Source organism: Canis lupus, chromosome 1 (assembly GCF_003254725.2).
Source record: "Canis lupus dingo isolate Sandy chromosome 1, ASM325472v2, whole genome shotgun sequence".
NCBI lineage: Eukaryota > Metazoa > Chordata > Mammalia > Carnivora > Canidae > Canis > Canis lupus.
In genome coordinates, this window is record NC_064243.1 from 14,382,389 (window position 1) to 14,397,950 (window position 15,562).

At 46.9% G+C, this 15,562-nt stretch overlaps 1 protein-coding gene across 1 annotated transcript in view; it reads right to left on the minus strand.

Annotated features, from left to right (window-relative positions):
• The window catches only part of TNFRSF11A (TNF receptor superfamily member 11a), a gene marked incomplete at its 3' end in the record, with an annotated part of 53,009 nt that overhangs the window by 17,005 nt on the left and 20,442 nt on the right, over positions 1-15,562 (minus strand). The window contains exons 3-7 of the mRNA XM_049112268.1: positions 14,662-14,787; positions 8,411-8,554; positions 5,090-5,178; positions 3,471-3,565; positions 1,825-1,938 (exon numbers count right to left, since the gene is read on the minus strand). Of these exons, the coding sequence (XP_048968225.1) occupies positions 1,825-1,938; positions 3,471-3,565; positions 5,090-5,178; positions 8,411-8,554; positions 14,662-14,724 (505 nt within the window). The remainder of the gene's footprint in view (positions 1-1,824; positions 1,939-3,470; positions 3,566-5,089; positions 5,179-8,410; positions 8,555-14,661; positions 14,788-15,562) is intronic.

Below are 15,562 nucleotides of genomic sequence, written 5' to 3' on the forward strand. Positions count from 1 at the left end.
AGGCTCCCTGCAAGGAGCCTGCTTCTCCCTCTGCCTGTGTCTCTGCCTCTTTTTCTCTCTGTCTCTCATCAATAAATAAATAAAATCTTTTTAAAAAATTTTTTTTAATTTTTATTTATTTATGATAGTCACAGAGAGAGAGAGAGAGAGAGAGAGAGAGAGGCAGAGACACAGGCAGAGGGAGAAGCAGGCTCCATGCACCGGGAGCCCGACGCGGGATTTGATCCCGTGTCTCCAGGATCACGCCCTGGGCCAAAGGCAGGTGCTAAACCGCTGAGCCACCCAGGGATCCCAATAAATAAAATCTTAAAAAAAAAAAAAAATTCAGGGGCAGCCCAGGTGGCTCAGCGGTTTAGCGCAGCCTTCAGCCCAGGGGCCTGATCCTGGAGACCTGGGATTGAGTCCCACATTGGGCTCCCTGCATGGAGCCTGCTTCTCCCTCTGCCTGTGTCTCTGTCTCTTTGCCCCTCTTTCTCTCTCATGAATAAATAAATAAAATCTAAAAAAAAAAAAAAAATTCAATAATGAGTAGACTAAAAAAAAGTCATCTGGGTAGCCCCGGTGACACAGTGGTTAAGCGCCGCCTGCAGCCCGGGGTGTGATCCTGGAGGCCCAGGATGCAGTCCCACGTTGGTCTCCCTGCATGGAACCTGCTTCTGTCTCTGCCTCTCTCTCTCTCTCTGAATAATAATAATAATAAATGTTTTTTTAAAAAGTCATCTAACACTGTTCTCTGAACACAGGCATCTTCAAACACTATCTTCCTTCTTTAAAAACTTTCGATGGCTGAGCGTTACATTAAGTAACATGACATTAATGGAAAGAGCAAGATAGGTAAGGTTTCAGGAAGTCTGTGCATGTGACACAGGAGAACTGATCAAGTCACAGCAAAGCAGAGGTGGATGTGATAAACACCTGAGCAACCAAAAAGGAAAAAAGGATAGTGAGACAACAGTGCTCCTAGAGAAGGAGATCTACCCACAAAAACATGAAGAAATCTCTTGAAGAATCCTTTCTGAAAAATGACATTCTTGGGCACCTGGGTGGCTCAGTCGGTTAAGCATCTGCCCTTGGCTCAGGTCATGATCTCAGGGTCCCAGGATCAAGCCCCAAGTCAGGCTCCCTGCTCCATGGGGAGCCTGCTTCTCATTCTCCCTTTGCCACTACCCTCGTGCTTGTGTGCTCATTCTCTTCTCTCTCTGTCAAATAAATAAATAAAATCCTTTAACAAGAAATGACACTATTTTAACTTTGTAAATGTCAAATATGCAGTGATGTTAAAAGGCACTATGGGACAATTGTTTGTGAAGAAATTGTTCCCAAGAAACAAGGTTAACACCAGACTATTCATTCTAAGAATGAGCACCTACATTTTACTGAATATGAGGTAGCTGATTTTCACAATTTTATATTCATATCTCAAGGTAAGATCCCAGTCAACACTTTCCACCTGCCATTTACCTGAACATTTGTCTCTATGTTAAGTGGGTACATAAAAAATGTTGGTAATTCTTGGATAAAGGCAACTGACATGAACATACAACTTACAGGTCATCAGTTTCCTGAACCTGGCAGATTTTGTTGGCTTACACATCAACAGGCACCATGGGTTTTTGTTTATTTTTTTGGCCAGAGGACAATAGAAAAAATGAGGTATAGAGGGTATTTCTCCTTAGTGTAAGTAACTGCAACCGAGTCAAGGCACTTACTGTGGGCGGATCATCAGAGGCTGTCACAGGCAATATGTGTCTTCCAAAGCGTATACCTAGAAATGCATCTCCTTTCTTTAAGATTAATTTTCAAAAACCAGCATAGACACAGTACCTGTTAGTGCTTTTCCTTTTTTCCTATAATAAACACCAAAGATGACAGCAGCAACTAATGCCACGGATATGAAGAGAAGCAGAATAATTAAACTGGGCAAGTAAATCTGGGGTTCTGTATTGGAAGAAAAGGAGAAAGGAGGAAAAGGTGTTAAAGATAATTTAATTCTCGGATTATTTTCATTTTTATTTAAAAACAAAACCCTTTGAATCAAAGCCCAGAATCAAAGATGTTGGTCTGGCATTGGCGAAGAAGGATGGTCCCTGACTCTGACCACAGGTGTGCAGAGGGTGCAACCCCCTCTGAAAGAGTGACACCAACACTGCAGCCAACCCCACGCCTGGCATCACTCTGCAGGAAGCCAGCTCACGACCATCTTTAAAAGTAGGTACTTGGGGTGCCTAAATGTCTTAACCTGAGTCGGTTAAGCATCTGACTTCAGCTCAGGTCATGATCTTGGGGTCCTGGGATCAAGCCCCACGATGGGCTCCCTGCTCAGTGTGGCATCTGCTTCTCCCTCTCCCTTTGCCCCTCCCTCTGCTCATGCTCTCTCTCTCAAATAATTAGATTAAATCTTTAATGAATAAATAAATAAAAGTGGCTACTTTAGCACAACTCTAATTACCTTGACCACACCAGCCAGTTCCATCTTTGCCCACCTACAGAACACGTCAATCTCTGCAGCTGAATGGCCTCTGAGGCCAAAGGAAGCCCCTTCCCATATCTCTTTCCAAAGAACAGCATGGCACCTGGGCTCTGCTGGTCATGAGAACAGCACTATAGCCATCCTGCAAAGTGTTTCAGTATTTCATCTACAGCACAACGTGGACTCGGCCATGTCTCGCATTTCCCCTTGATCACTTCCCTGCTAGATCCTTTATATTATGAACTCTTGGTTAACCAGCCCTGGTTTCTGGGAGTCTTGCCTCTCCTCCCCTCTCTTGTTTAAAGTAACTTTTTATTCCCTCAGTTTTTTTCAATGTTATCTTTAAAATGGTCTTTTTTGAATGTTACTCTGTGTTAACTCCATATTGAGAATGCTTAGATATCCTCCTGTTTCCCAAAATATAAAATCTTACCCCTGATTTTCTCAGTTCATTAACCCCATTAACCTGTGGCCTGGGTTCTTCCTGCTGCGCTTGGCGTTTCCATCTTTGGACCTACTCTGCACCATCTCACACTCCGGGTAACACCAGCATCCACCATTAACTGTCAACTTTGTCAGGCTTCAAAACTCTACTGAAGATTACTTGATCTACAAAATATGCCATATATAATGATGGCTATATTCTAACTCTGGTTAGTGACCAAGATCTCCCGCAGATACCCCTACTGTGACCTTCCACAACCCTGCCATATTTGGGCATTTTAATTCATGAAATTTGTAGCTCAGTTTCTGTTCTTTCTTTCTTTCTTTTGTATGTATGAATACTTTATTGTTATCCATTTCAGAGTAGGAAATTTTCAAATAAACAACATACCTGGAGTTAAAATACCTGGAGTTAAAAGTGAAAGGTGACCACGGATATGATAGGATGAAAAGGGAGAAATAAATCCCTTGAGACACGACATGTAATTTGGGAGAAATCTAGAGTTGCTGACTAGACTGAGCACATCTACAACCAACCTGTTCTGTTTAAACATACCTTTTGGTGGCTTTGTAGATGGCAGAGAAGAACTACAAACCACATCTGATTTATCAGTCCCATGACGTACTTCCTTCTCTCCAAGAATGCTACAGCTGTGGAGGTAAAGGTAGTTAAGTGCTTTTGCTTTTATATTCTTGTTTAAAAACAAAACACGCACTACAAAAGGCTCTACTTCACTAGATTTCTAGCTCCTTCAGGAGAACTGAGAGGTCCTCCTGCACATCTGAATCCCCAGTGTCTGTCCACACGTCGGAAGCCTGGACAAATAAATAAGCAAAAATAACCACTACCAGTATTCTCTAAGAACCACTCTAACACTATGGTCCAAAAGAGAGCACATTGGTGCCTTCAGTAAAGAAGATTCCAAATGCTTTAATTGCCTTGGCTGAGTGATAAACTTTTGATGAATGCTCTTTTGACATTGAAAACACACACAAAAAAATCTTTTCAATGTAAAACTTGGATAAGTGGATCAGAAAATAAATATCTAATGAGACTTAATATATTGAGGAGCACCTGGGTGGCTGCTTGGTTAAGTGTCCAACTCTTGATATCAGCTCATGTCATGAGCTCAGGGTCATGAGATCGAGTCCTGCATCAAGCTCCATACTCAGCAGGGAGTCTTCTTGAAGATTCTCCTTCCTTCTCCCTTGCCCCTCCCCTACTCTCTCTCTCTTAAATAAATAAATAAATCTTTAAAAAATATATTGGGAATATACTAGTATTTAACATAGGCATGTAATGGAAGGACCCAAAAATTCCATTATATATATATCAATATTAATAATAATGTATATTATATATATAATTATATACACTATATATACATATAATTCTACTATACATACTATATACATACACACTATACATGTATATACATATACATATGATTCTACTATATAAACAGACATTGTATATATACACATATAATTCTACTACACACACGTATATTGACATTAAGTATGAAACCCAGGATATATATGAAATGATTCAGTGCAGAGTTATTTATTAGTGCAGCAGACTGGAAACTACCTAAATGACTACCAATAGGGAATTTATTAAATTAAACTATGGTACATCTCTACGATGAAATACCAAGCTGCAAAAGGCCACAAAGACCTAAGTGAACACGTATGGAATGAGCTTCCTTTAGCACTCATTATGTTATAAAACCCAAGGTGTTTAGAGTATGCAAACATTTATATAAACAGGAGGCATCTACACACACACACACACACACACCCCCACACACACACACATCTCGGGACGAGCCAGTGGTGTGGGGAAGCTGGGAAGCATGGGAGTGGTGAGTGAACGATAATAAACATTGTAAATCATTTTCAAATAACTAAGGTTGGAAGAAGGAAAAGAGAAGCTGCCACTGTAAGTCAAAGGTTCGGTCCAATTGAATCTGAAAAGCAACAGAGTGGCTGTCACACATCAAAGCTGAAGATCAGTCGTGCTGATTTCTTTTCCCCACGCTGCACGGATAGAAAATGGGTTTGAGAAAAAGCCTCGCCAAACTGAATCAGTCTGTTTTCAACCTAGACGAGATGGCCCGGGCTGAGTTTAAAATCAACAAACTCTTACTTTTTTTTTTTTACCAAGTCACTTACTTGGTCCAGGGTTTGCATTTCTCAGTGGAAGAAAAGACATCGGAGAAGTAGCCTAGGAGGCAGGGCTTGCATACCGTGTCCTTGTTGAGCTGCACTGTCGAAAAAACAAACGGACAAGAGAACAACCAGAGCAAAAGGGGACACTTAGAGATCGGCCAGGATGATGTTCAGAGGACCAGAGATCAGGAACCGCCCGCTGAGCCTCCGGCCTCCCCAAACCACCCTCATGGCCTGATGCCGATTGCCCTAGGGCCTCGTGGATTCAGGGGATCCCCAGTCCCAGCAGGAGGTCACAGACCAAGGCAACAGGCTCCTCATTAAGCCACTAACGTCAGCATCCAACTTAGGTACCGATTCTGGGCTGTTCTGAGTCACTGTCCTGGTCACGGATACTGTTTCCCAGCCGGGGAGCCTGCTATCTCCCTAGTTTCAACAGGCACCTGTCTACTCTCTCCTTTCAGCCTTTTTTGGGTTTATATAGTCTTTGTCTACAGAGAATGACAGCCCTTTTCCTGTGTTTAAGGAAAATTTCCTATCCTGATTCCTTCTGACCAGATACAGCTTACCAGTCCAAACACAAGAGTGACTGCCACAAACTTTTCTCAAACAAAAACAACCTTCCTCCCCCACCCCACCTCCCAAAAAAACCCTATAGGCCTCTCTCTTTTAAACCAAGAGTTAGCAGCAAATGTTTTCTATAAAGGGCCATAGGGTAAATAACTTGGGCTTTGCAGGCCCCTCTGAACTCTGCTGTAATTACTTGTAGTATGAAAGCATCATAGATAATATATAAGCAAACAGATGTGGCTGTGTTTCTAATAAAACTCTATCTACAGAAACACAAGTGGTGGGATGGCTTTTGAACCCCTGCCTTAAGCCACAGCAGTGAAAGCAGGAATTAGTCCTGGTTGGGAAGCTTTCTTCAGCTCTCACATTCCTCATCAGCTACGTTATCAAAATTGGACCTGTCTCTAACTTCCTACATCTAGTAGCCTCCCTGCAATGGACACAGGAGGACCCTTTGGTAATTCCAATAAAGAAGAACATTGGCTTCCGTGTGGTATCACAATCGGGCAATTGACTAGTGCCAAAACCACAATTTACTCTTGAAATTAGTAGCACTTCTGTGATTTATTTTCAAAAATAAAACACTAAAATAAGGAATTAGATTTTCTTTGCCCAAAGTCAAATGGGAAGTACATTCTTGATTTCTGCAATTGCCTCAATAAGCACGGTACCCCCCTCCTCAATCTACTATTCTGACTCACTTTGTAACAATATTAACAAAAACCCAGTTAACATCTAGTTGTCACATTAATCCAAACAGCTTTTAAAATATTAACACACTCTTAAAAGAGTAACCCTTAAAAACGAAGCTTTAAGGGCATTAAATCCATGTACTTGACTCCCACATCTACTCTTTGAAACACTGACCTGCCAGGGGCATCTTGCACGTTCTCCTTTCTCTTTTCCCCTCACACAATCACACTTTCCCCACTTCACAAAAGAAGGCATGCTGCTTACCCACTCCAAATCCTGCTTTGCCAAAAGCTACCATAAGTCGAAATACTGGCATCAGAAAACTCAAGTGTTCAGAGCACCTCCATACTGAAAGCCTCGGGGCCTTGTCTTAGAATTGAATTTATAAGGGAGTTGGCTGTCATAGGGAGATTTATTTTAATAATTAAAAAAATCAAGGGGCGCCTGGGTGGCTGTCGGTTAAGCATCCATCTGACTCTTGATTTTGGCTCAAGTCATGATCTCAAGGCCATGAGATTGAGCCCGGAGCCAGGCTCCACCATGGGGTGTGGAACCTGCTTCAGATTCTCTCTCTCCTTCTCCCTCTGTTCCTCCCCTGCTCTCTCTCTTTCTTTAAAAAAAAAAAAAAAAAAAAAAAAATTAAGTTGAACTTTTTCCAAGAGAAAGCTCATCTGGTTTAGTTGATACATTTGGTAATAGGGGCTGACTGCACCAGTGAGACTCTGATGGACATCTTCTTCTGTATGAATTGAAAAACAGACTGTCTTAACTCTCCTAAGCCTGTCCAAGTCTCCCGGGTTAAAACAGGGGATGCCTCTAAGTGAAAGACTAACAGGTATGAGTCATCAGTTTGTTACATCTTGAAAAAACTGCTGGGGGATACTTTCTAGAAGTCAGAAAAGTAAATGACTCTAAGAAATACTTTTTTGACAAAAAGATACCTATTTCTTTACTTTTAACAAAACTGAGAACACAACTGAGTTCTTAACAGAGAGATCATTAAAAACAGCTTTTGATCCCCATCACTATGTGGCCTGCACATGGGACTCAGAAAGTGTTGAAAGAACTGACACTCCTCTGCCAGAAGCCTTCCTTACCCTTTAGTTATTTATGTACACAAGTTTCTCAGCACTTAGTGGAAGCGGAATTAATGTTGAAATCTGTTACATTTTAGCAACAGATAATATTCGACCATGAATATATGAATCAGAAAAGAAACTCCCCCATTATTTAGTACCTAAAGCTTTTACAATTATATTATAGCAAAATATATCACTTTTTGACCATCGTGTAATAACTGTAATAACAACTTAGCCCAGGAGTGTTTTTAACTCTTTGAACCTGGAGTCACAGGAAATTTTTTAAAATTACGATCTCAAATCGGTACATATTTTTGATGTGAAAGTGCATGGAGAGGTGATTAGTCAAAGCCCTCCAAGCATAAAAACGCATTAGGATAAAATTCTATGGGGCAGGTGAAATGGATACAAATCAAAGGAAGGACAAGAACTGTATAAATCTTCCAACAGTGAAGGATCATGAGTGCATTTTTAAAAGGATGATGGTGTTTATCAAATTGCTCTGCTGTTTAGGTGCCACTGAATTCCATTTTTAAAAGTGTTACTGCTGTTATAATTCCTTGGAAACGAATTCCTTAGCAACTCTTTAACTTGGCAATAAAAAACATTAGCTGCCAACCTAAGTCTGCCAGGGGCGCATGGTTCTTCAAAATTCTTCCAAGGGGGTGAGCCAGCCTTAAAAACAAAAAAAGTCTGAGGCCCCCTGCATTACCCGGGCCTGCCTAAGGGGGTGGGGGGGACCCCAAGGTTCCCCAGACGGAGGAGCCTTCAGGGCAGCGCGTGGGCCGCGCCCACACTCCCCGGGAAGAGCTCGCAGCGGGGCCCTGCTCCCCGGGCGTGGGGCCGGTCGCCTCCCAGAGCCCGCTCGGCCCGCGAGAGCCGCGGGCGCCACCCGGAGCCGGAGCCGGAGCCGGAGCCGAGCCGAGCCGAGCCGAGCCGAGCCGAGCCGAGCCGAGCCGAGCCGAGCCGAGCCGAGCCGTACCCGGGTGCAGGGCGCCGAAGCCGGGCGCGCACTCGGCGTTGCGGCGGCAGCAGTCGCAGTCGGCGCTCCAGTGGTAGCCCGCGGTGCAGGCGCAGCGGCGCGGGGCCGTCCGGTTGCCGGGCTCCACCGCCACCAGGGCCTTGCCTGCGGGAGACACACAGCGGCGGCTCACCCTCCACCGCCCGCACCCCCCGGCACCCCCCGGTGCTCACCCTCCACCGCCCGCACCCCCGGCACCCCCCGGTGCTCACCCTCCACCGCCCGCACCCCCCGGCACCCCCCGGTGCTCACCCTCCACCGCCCGCACCCCCCCGTGCTCACCCTCCACCGCCCGCACCCCCCGCACCCCCCCGTGCTCACCCTCCACCGCCCGCACCCCCCGGCACCCCCCGGTGCTCACCCTCCACCGCCCGCACCCCCCCGCCTGCTCACCCTCCACCGCCCGCACCCCCCGCACCCCCCCGTGCTCACCCTCCACCGCCCGCACCCCCCGGCACCCCCCGGTGCTCACCCTCCACCGCCCGCACCCCCCCGCCTGCTCACCCTCCACCGCCCGCACCCCCCGCCCCCCCACGTGCTCACCCTCCACCGCCCGCACCCCCCGCACCCCCCGTGCTCACCCTCCACCGCCCGCACCCCCCGCACCCCCCCGTGCTCACCCTCCACCGCCCGCACCCCCCGGCACCCCCCGGTGCTCACCCTCCACCGCCCACACCCCCGCGCCTGCTCACCCTCCACCGCCCGCACCCCCCGCACCCCCCCGTGCTCACCCTCCACCGCCCGCACCCCCCGGCACCCCCCGGTGCTCACCCTCCACCGCCCGCACCCCCCCGCCTGCTCACCCTCCACCGCCCGCACCCCCCGCCCCCCCACGTGCTCACCCTCCACCGCCCGCACCCCCGGCACCCCCCCGTGCCCACCCTCCACCGCCTGCACCCCCCGCCCCCCCGTGCTCACCCTCCACCGCCCGCACCCCCCGCCCTCCCCCGTGCTCACCCTCCACCGCCCGCACCCCCCCCCGCCTCCCCCCCCCCCCCCGTGCTCACCCACCACAGCCCGCACCCCACCCCCCGGCGCCGCCCCCCTCCCCGTGCTCACCCTCCACCTCCCGCACCCACCCACCCACCCCTGCCCCGCCTGCTCACCCTCCACCTCCCGCACCTCCCCCAGCTGCTCACCCGCCACATCCCGCAACACCCCCTCCCCTCCCCCCCACCCCGGGCTCACCCTCCACGTCCTGCACCCACCACCCGCCCCGGTGATCACCCTCCACCTTCCGCACCCACCCCTCCTCCCTGGCTGCTCACCCTCCACGTCCCGCACCCCCCCAACCCCAGGTGCTCACCCTCCACCTCCCCCAACCCGCACCCCCACCCTGGCTACTCACCCTACATGTCCGGCACCGCCCCCCGCCCCCGCAGCCCCGCCCCAGCTGCCCACCCTCCACGTTCTGCACCTCCCAGCCCAGGCTGCTCACCCTCCACCTCCCGCACGCCCCCTGCCCTGGCTGCTCACCCTCCACGTCCCGCATCACCGCCCCCCCCCGCCCCACCCCAGCTGCACCCCCCACCCCACCCTACCCCCGCCTGGCTGCTCACCCTCCACCTCCCGCACCCCGCCCCCCCCCCCCCCCCCCCCCCGCCCTGGCTGCTCACCCTCCACGTCCCGCATCAACCCCCCCCCCCCGCCCCACCCCAGCTGCACCTCCCACCCCACCCTACCCCCGCCTGGCTGCTCACCCTCCACGTCCCCACCACCACCACCACCCCCACCCCTCATTCAGGACAGTAGCTTTGGGAAACAACCCTACCAGGGATTTCCCTCCTCCACTCCTCTTCTCAATAATTAAGAGTCTTATAGTTTTTTTTTTTTTTTTAAGTCAGTTTTCTCCTCAGGAGGAGGATTAAGAACTGGGGAGCTTATGATCCTTGACTATTTTGGCAAATCCAAAAATAGTCTTCGCAGTTTCTTGGTTTTTAGTAAACTCAAACGTGAGAAATATTCTTAACACGAATGCTAGATCAAACCTGAGAAAAATAGGGTTCTGGAGCCTGGGGATTCATCTTGGGATCCTGTGGGACCACAGGAGTATTCAGAGTAGTGCAAACAGGGGTCACAGGTAGTTAGAAAAGTGAATGCATTACAGAGGCTGAGCCTGATGACACAGTTGGAAGTGAATCTCCCCAAACACTTAGGGCAACCCGTGTGTTGTCTCTTTTCCCACAACACATGGCCAAGTGCTCTCCTCCTTGTCCCTCCTTGCCCATTCTGGTTTCAGTGGAATAGAGGTCATGTTGACACACACACAGCATTATTTGTTTACTCATTTTTGCAATTTCATGTACTCACTAAAATTTCATTATAACCCCCAAATCAGTACTCCTGGCACTTTGGCAGTCATTCTTGGACAAGTGCAGAACAGTGGAAACATTGAGCCACTGGCTGGACCTGCCTGCTCTTAGCTGAGGTCAAACAAAGTCACACTCAGCCTTCTTGTTACAACCCTTATGTTGGAAACAAGCGTCCTTTTTGTGGTCTACTTGGTGTCCCATTTTTGGTATTCCTGTGCTTTTCGTAAATGATTCCACTGCTTAAAATGGCCCATAATCATAGTGCCCAGGTGCTGAGTGGCGTTACCAGACCCAAGAAGGCTGTGATGTGTCTCATGGAGAAAATACGTGTTAGATGAATACATGTTCAAGCATGAGTGACAGCACTGTCGCTTCTAAGAACAATGTTAATGAGTCAAAATATTTACTGAGATGTCTTTAAACAGAAACACATAAAACAAGGTTATGTGTGGATGGGTTAACAAAAATGTTGTGCCCAGAGGCTCACAGGAACCTAACTCTGTATTTCCCCTAGGAGCAGTGGTTCAGCATTTGCTAGTTCAGAACCCTGACATTATTCTACGAATAACAAGAATCAACGTACACACACACACACACACACGATACAACACAATAATATTCTTTGAAACAGACTTTCGACCCCTATAGGACCCCATCTCACCTGGACTGTCAATAGCCCAGGTACTTAGACTCCTGAGTACTTACAGGAGTTTGTCATGGACTAATGTTTGTGTCCCCTCAGAATTCATGTTGAAATCTTAACCCCCATCGTGATGATACTAGGAGATGCAGCTTTGGGAGGTGATCAGGCCATGAGGTTGGAGAGCACATGAGTGGGATTTGTGTCTTTATAAAAGAGATAGTAGGGCAGCCCTGGTGGCTCAGCGGTTTAGCGCCGCTTTCAGCCCAGGGCCTGATCCTGGAGACCCGGGATCGAGTCCCACGGCAGGCTCCCTGCATGGAGCCTGCCTGTGTCTCTGCCTCTCTCTCACTCTCTCTGTGTGTCTCTCTCATGAATAAATAAAATCTTTAAAAAAGAGAGAGAGAAAAAAATAGTAAAGGGGCACCTGGGTGGCTTAGTCGGTTAAGCGTCTGTCTTCTGCTCAGGTCATGATCTCAGGGTCCTGGGATTGAGCCCCACATCATGCTCTCCACTCAGTAGGCAGTCTGCCTCTCCCTCTCCCTCTGTGTGCTTGCTCTCTATCTCTCAAATGAAAAAATAAAAAATCTTAAAAAGAAGAGAGACAGTAGATAGCTTGCTTCCTCCCTCTGTTCTTCACATGTGGAAACACAGCAAGAAAAACAGTGTCTTGAAATCCTAAAGAGGGCTCTCACCAAGAACCCAACAATGCTGGTGCCCTGATCTCCCACTTCCAGCCTCCAGAACTGTGAGAAATAAATGTTTGTTGTTTAAGTCACTCCGTCTGCGCTACCCTGTGATAGAAGCCTTAATGGCCTAGGACTCAGTTCCAAGGGAAAAGGAAGCAGGCAAACTAGATCCCTGTCTCCTTTGCTGTCTCAAAGTACAGCCAGCAGGGCGGGGATATTTCCTATTCCCATTCTTTTCAGACCAGAGCATGGCAAACCTGGAGAAATCTTCCTGTGTCCCTGTGTGCCCTCTCTGGAGCCCAAATCAGTTGTGCAGCACCAAGGCCAATCTGCATAAACATGTGCATAATGCCCAGAACATATATAGACAAGGGTCACTCCCTTGGAAAATCCTAATTCCACCACCCTTCTCAATTGTGAGTGAATGTAAGCCTGTGTGGTGATGAACAATTTTGACAGAATTTTAAATATGCACCAGGTTTGAGGCTTTAGTCAACTTTAGCAGTAGACAGAATGAATCTTTATTTCCAAGAGACAGCAGTGAGTCAAGGTCATTACTAAGCACTGGGAAAGAAAAAAGACTTGATCAGATGCTTCTGCTCAGTGGAGTTTCCATGTACCTTCTGTGGCCACAATCGGCCAGCTGTCTCTAACACACTTGAAAATTATGATGTTTAAAAAAAACAAAAACAAAAACAAAAACTTAACTCCTAGTTCTGTCCACTGAAAAGAATCTATAAACAAGGATCAATCCGGTCACAATGAACCTCCCTAGCACCCAGACTAGAGGTTGCTAAGTAAGATGTTCCCCCCGGAAGCAATCAGGAATTCTTAAAGAAATGGCTGCTTCGAGTTTGGGGCAGGAAATGTCCAAGATGAACCTGGAAGCAAGGAGGGCTCTTAGAGTCACCTGGGGTCATGGCAAAGACTTGGGCAGGGGGTGAAGAGGTGAGACCATCTGAGCACCCATACAACTAGTAACTATAATCTATTAAAAACACCTCAAATATGTCTGAATGGTTGAGTTTATAATATTCATATAAACCCTTTGGGAAAGCTTGGTGATCAAGTCATTATGTTGAAAAGTGGCAAATAAAGCTACAAGCATTCATTCAGCCTTTCCCATATATACTTTACTTTAGGGCAACAGATAGTTGACAAGGGAAGCTTCCCTTTATAAAGCATTCCAGCCATTCATGAAGAAGGACTGATGGAAGGTCACCTTTCTACAGCTCCTCATGAAAACAGATCTAGGCCTGATGGTCAACCTGTTCATATCAAAAGAAGAGGGATAAGCAGGTACTATATGATCCCTGACCGAACTATATTATGCCAACTATGAAGCAGTTTGGCAAAAAAAATAAAAAAAAAAATAAAAAAAATAAAAAACAAAATTAAAAAAAAATACAAACCAGCATCTGATCAGCCTTTTAGATCCAACAACCACTCTACATGAAATATAGGAGATGGGACAAATATGTTAAATGACATCAAAGGAATGCAACCAGCAGAAATCAGACTGATCCACAAGAATCCTGTAACCTATAGGGTTAATAACACAGTTTCTGGGGCAGCCCGGGTGGCTCAGTGGTTTAGCGCCGCCTTCAGCCCAGGGCCTGATTCTGGAGACCCGAGACGTCGGGCTCCCTGCGTGGAACCTGCTTCTCCCTCTGCCTGTATCTCTGCCTCTCTCTCTCTGTGTCTCTCATGAATAAATAAATAAATAAATAAATAAATAAATAAATAAATCTATCTTAAAAAAAAAATAACACAGTTTCTCCAACAGAGAGATTAAATGGAAAAAGAAAAAAGGGAGAGAAGGAAAGGAATCTTTAGGTTAAGGGACATACTTTGATTCTGATTCCTACAATTAAACTATAATTAAAAAATTTTTTTTTAATTTTTTTTATTTATTTGTGATAGTCACAGAGAGAGAGAGAGAGAGAATGAGGCAGAGACACAGGCAGAGGGAGAAGCAGGCTCCATGCACCGGGAGCCCGACGTGGGATTCGATCCCGGGTCTCCAGGATCACGCCCTGGGACAAAGGCAGGCGCCAAACCGCTGCGCCACCCAGGGATCCCTTAAAAATTTTTTTGAGTAAAAGAAAAAAGCTATAACAGTCTGATAGGAGATCAAACTGTAGAGTTAGTAAGACACTTAGGGTTCAGGAGAAAGATGAGAGTCAGATCTAGCTTTGAGTCCTGCTTCTCATTTGTTAGCCTTGGAAAAGTCACCCAACCTCTCCTGGTCTCCGTTTCTTCCTCTTTAAAATGGGTTAACTGTGAGGACCTGGCAGGGTTTCCGTGGAAATTAAGTAACAACATACACAGAAACATTGTGGCAATGTTTTGTCAACTGTTAACATATATGTTCCCTGATTAAACTGAGACACAATTATTTTCCAGGACAAAAGTGTTGAATGAAGAATGTCACAATGTTTCTGTGATCTGAGACACTTACTTCTGGGGCTCCAAGGTCGGAACATCTTCCTATGCGCCCCCAAAAGAGACAGCACTGCTGTATCTGAAAATACCCCTCATCCACACTTCCCGCTGGTATGACTGACTTACCTGTGTCACACACTTTATGCAGCAAGCATTTATCTTCTTCATTCCAGGTGTCCAAGTATTCATCCGGGCCACAGGGCAGGCACACACTTTCAGAGGTAGTAGTGCATTTAGAAGACATGTACTTCCCTTTAATTTGCAGGAAAAAAAAAAAACACATACACACACACCAATGAAAAATATCCCCCCAAATAACAAAACAACAAAGATATACCAATTTACTGGATCATTTAAAGAACTCCAGGGAGTCCCCTAACACAGTATGGAACACGAGATGAGGCCACCTATCAGTGACGGGCTCCTCAGGCCTCCCAGTTAGCTAGAATGACTTCTAGGTTTTCTGTGCCTGTGGTCACAGCAGCCAGATAGTTCATCTCAGCAAAAGATCATCCTTTCCACCCCACATGTCAGCTGACCAAGGAAAAGGATGATGGTTTTCAAACTGGTGCCTATAAAACTTGAGGGGCTCCCTGGGGACTAAGCAAGAATTTCATTTTGCCCCTGCCCTCCTATCTTCAAAATTCCCTCTATTATCAATCTGGAGAGTTAACTTCTTTTGTCCTATGTGTCCTGTGGGCCCTCAGTTAAAAGTATGACCAGAGCATGCGCGCGCGCACACACACACACACAAATGCATGTGTGCACACACACACACACACGCACCCATGCAGGCTCAGGAAATCACTGGATCTTGGTTCTGCACATCTGAGAAATATTTATAGCTTGACTACCTAATGGATCTTGATGTAACGTAACCACCGTTTCTAGAACTCGCTCTAGATGAGCGAGTGAGGAATCTGTGGACCTGGGACTTCACCGAGGCTATAGAAATATTCGGGCACACTCTGGCAGAGCAACTATGGGGAAGAGGTAACCAGTCTCTTGAGGAAAAGGTATAATAGGG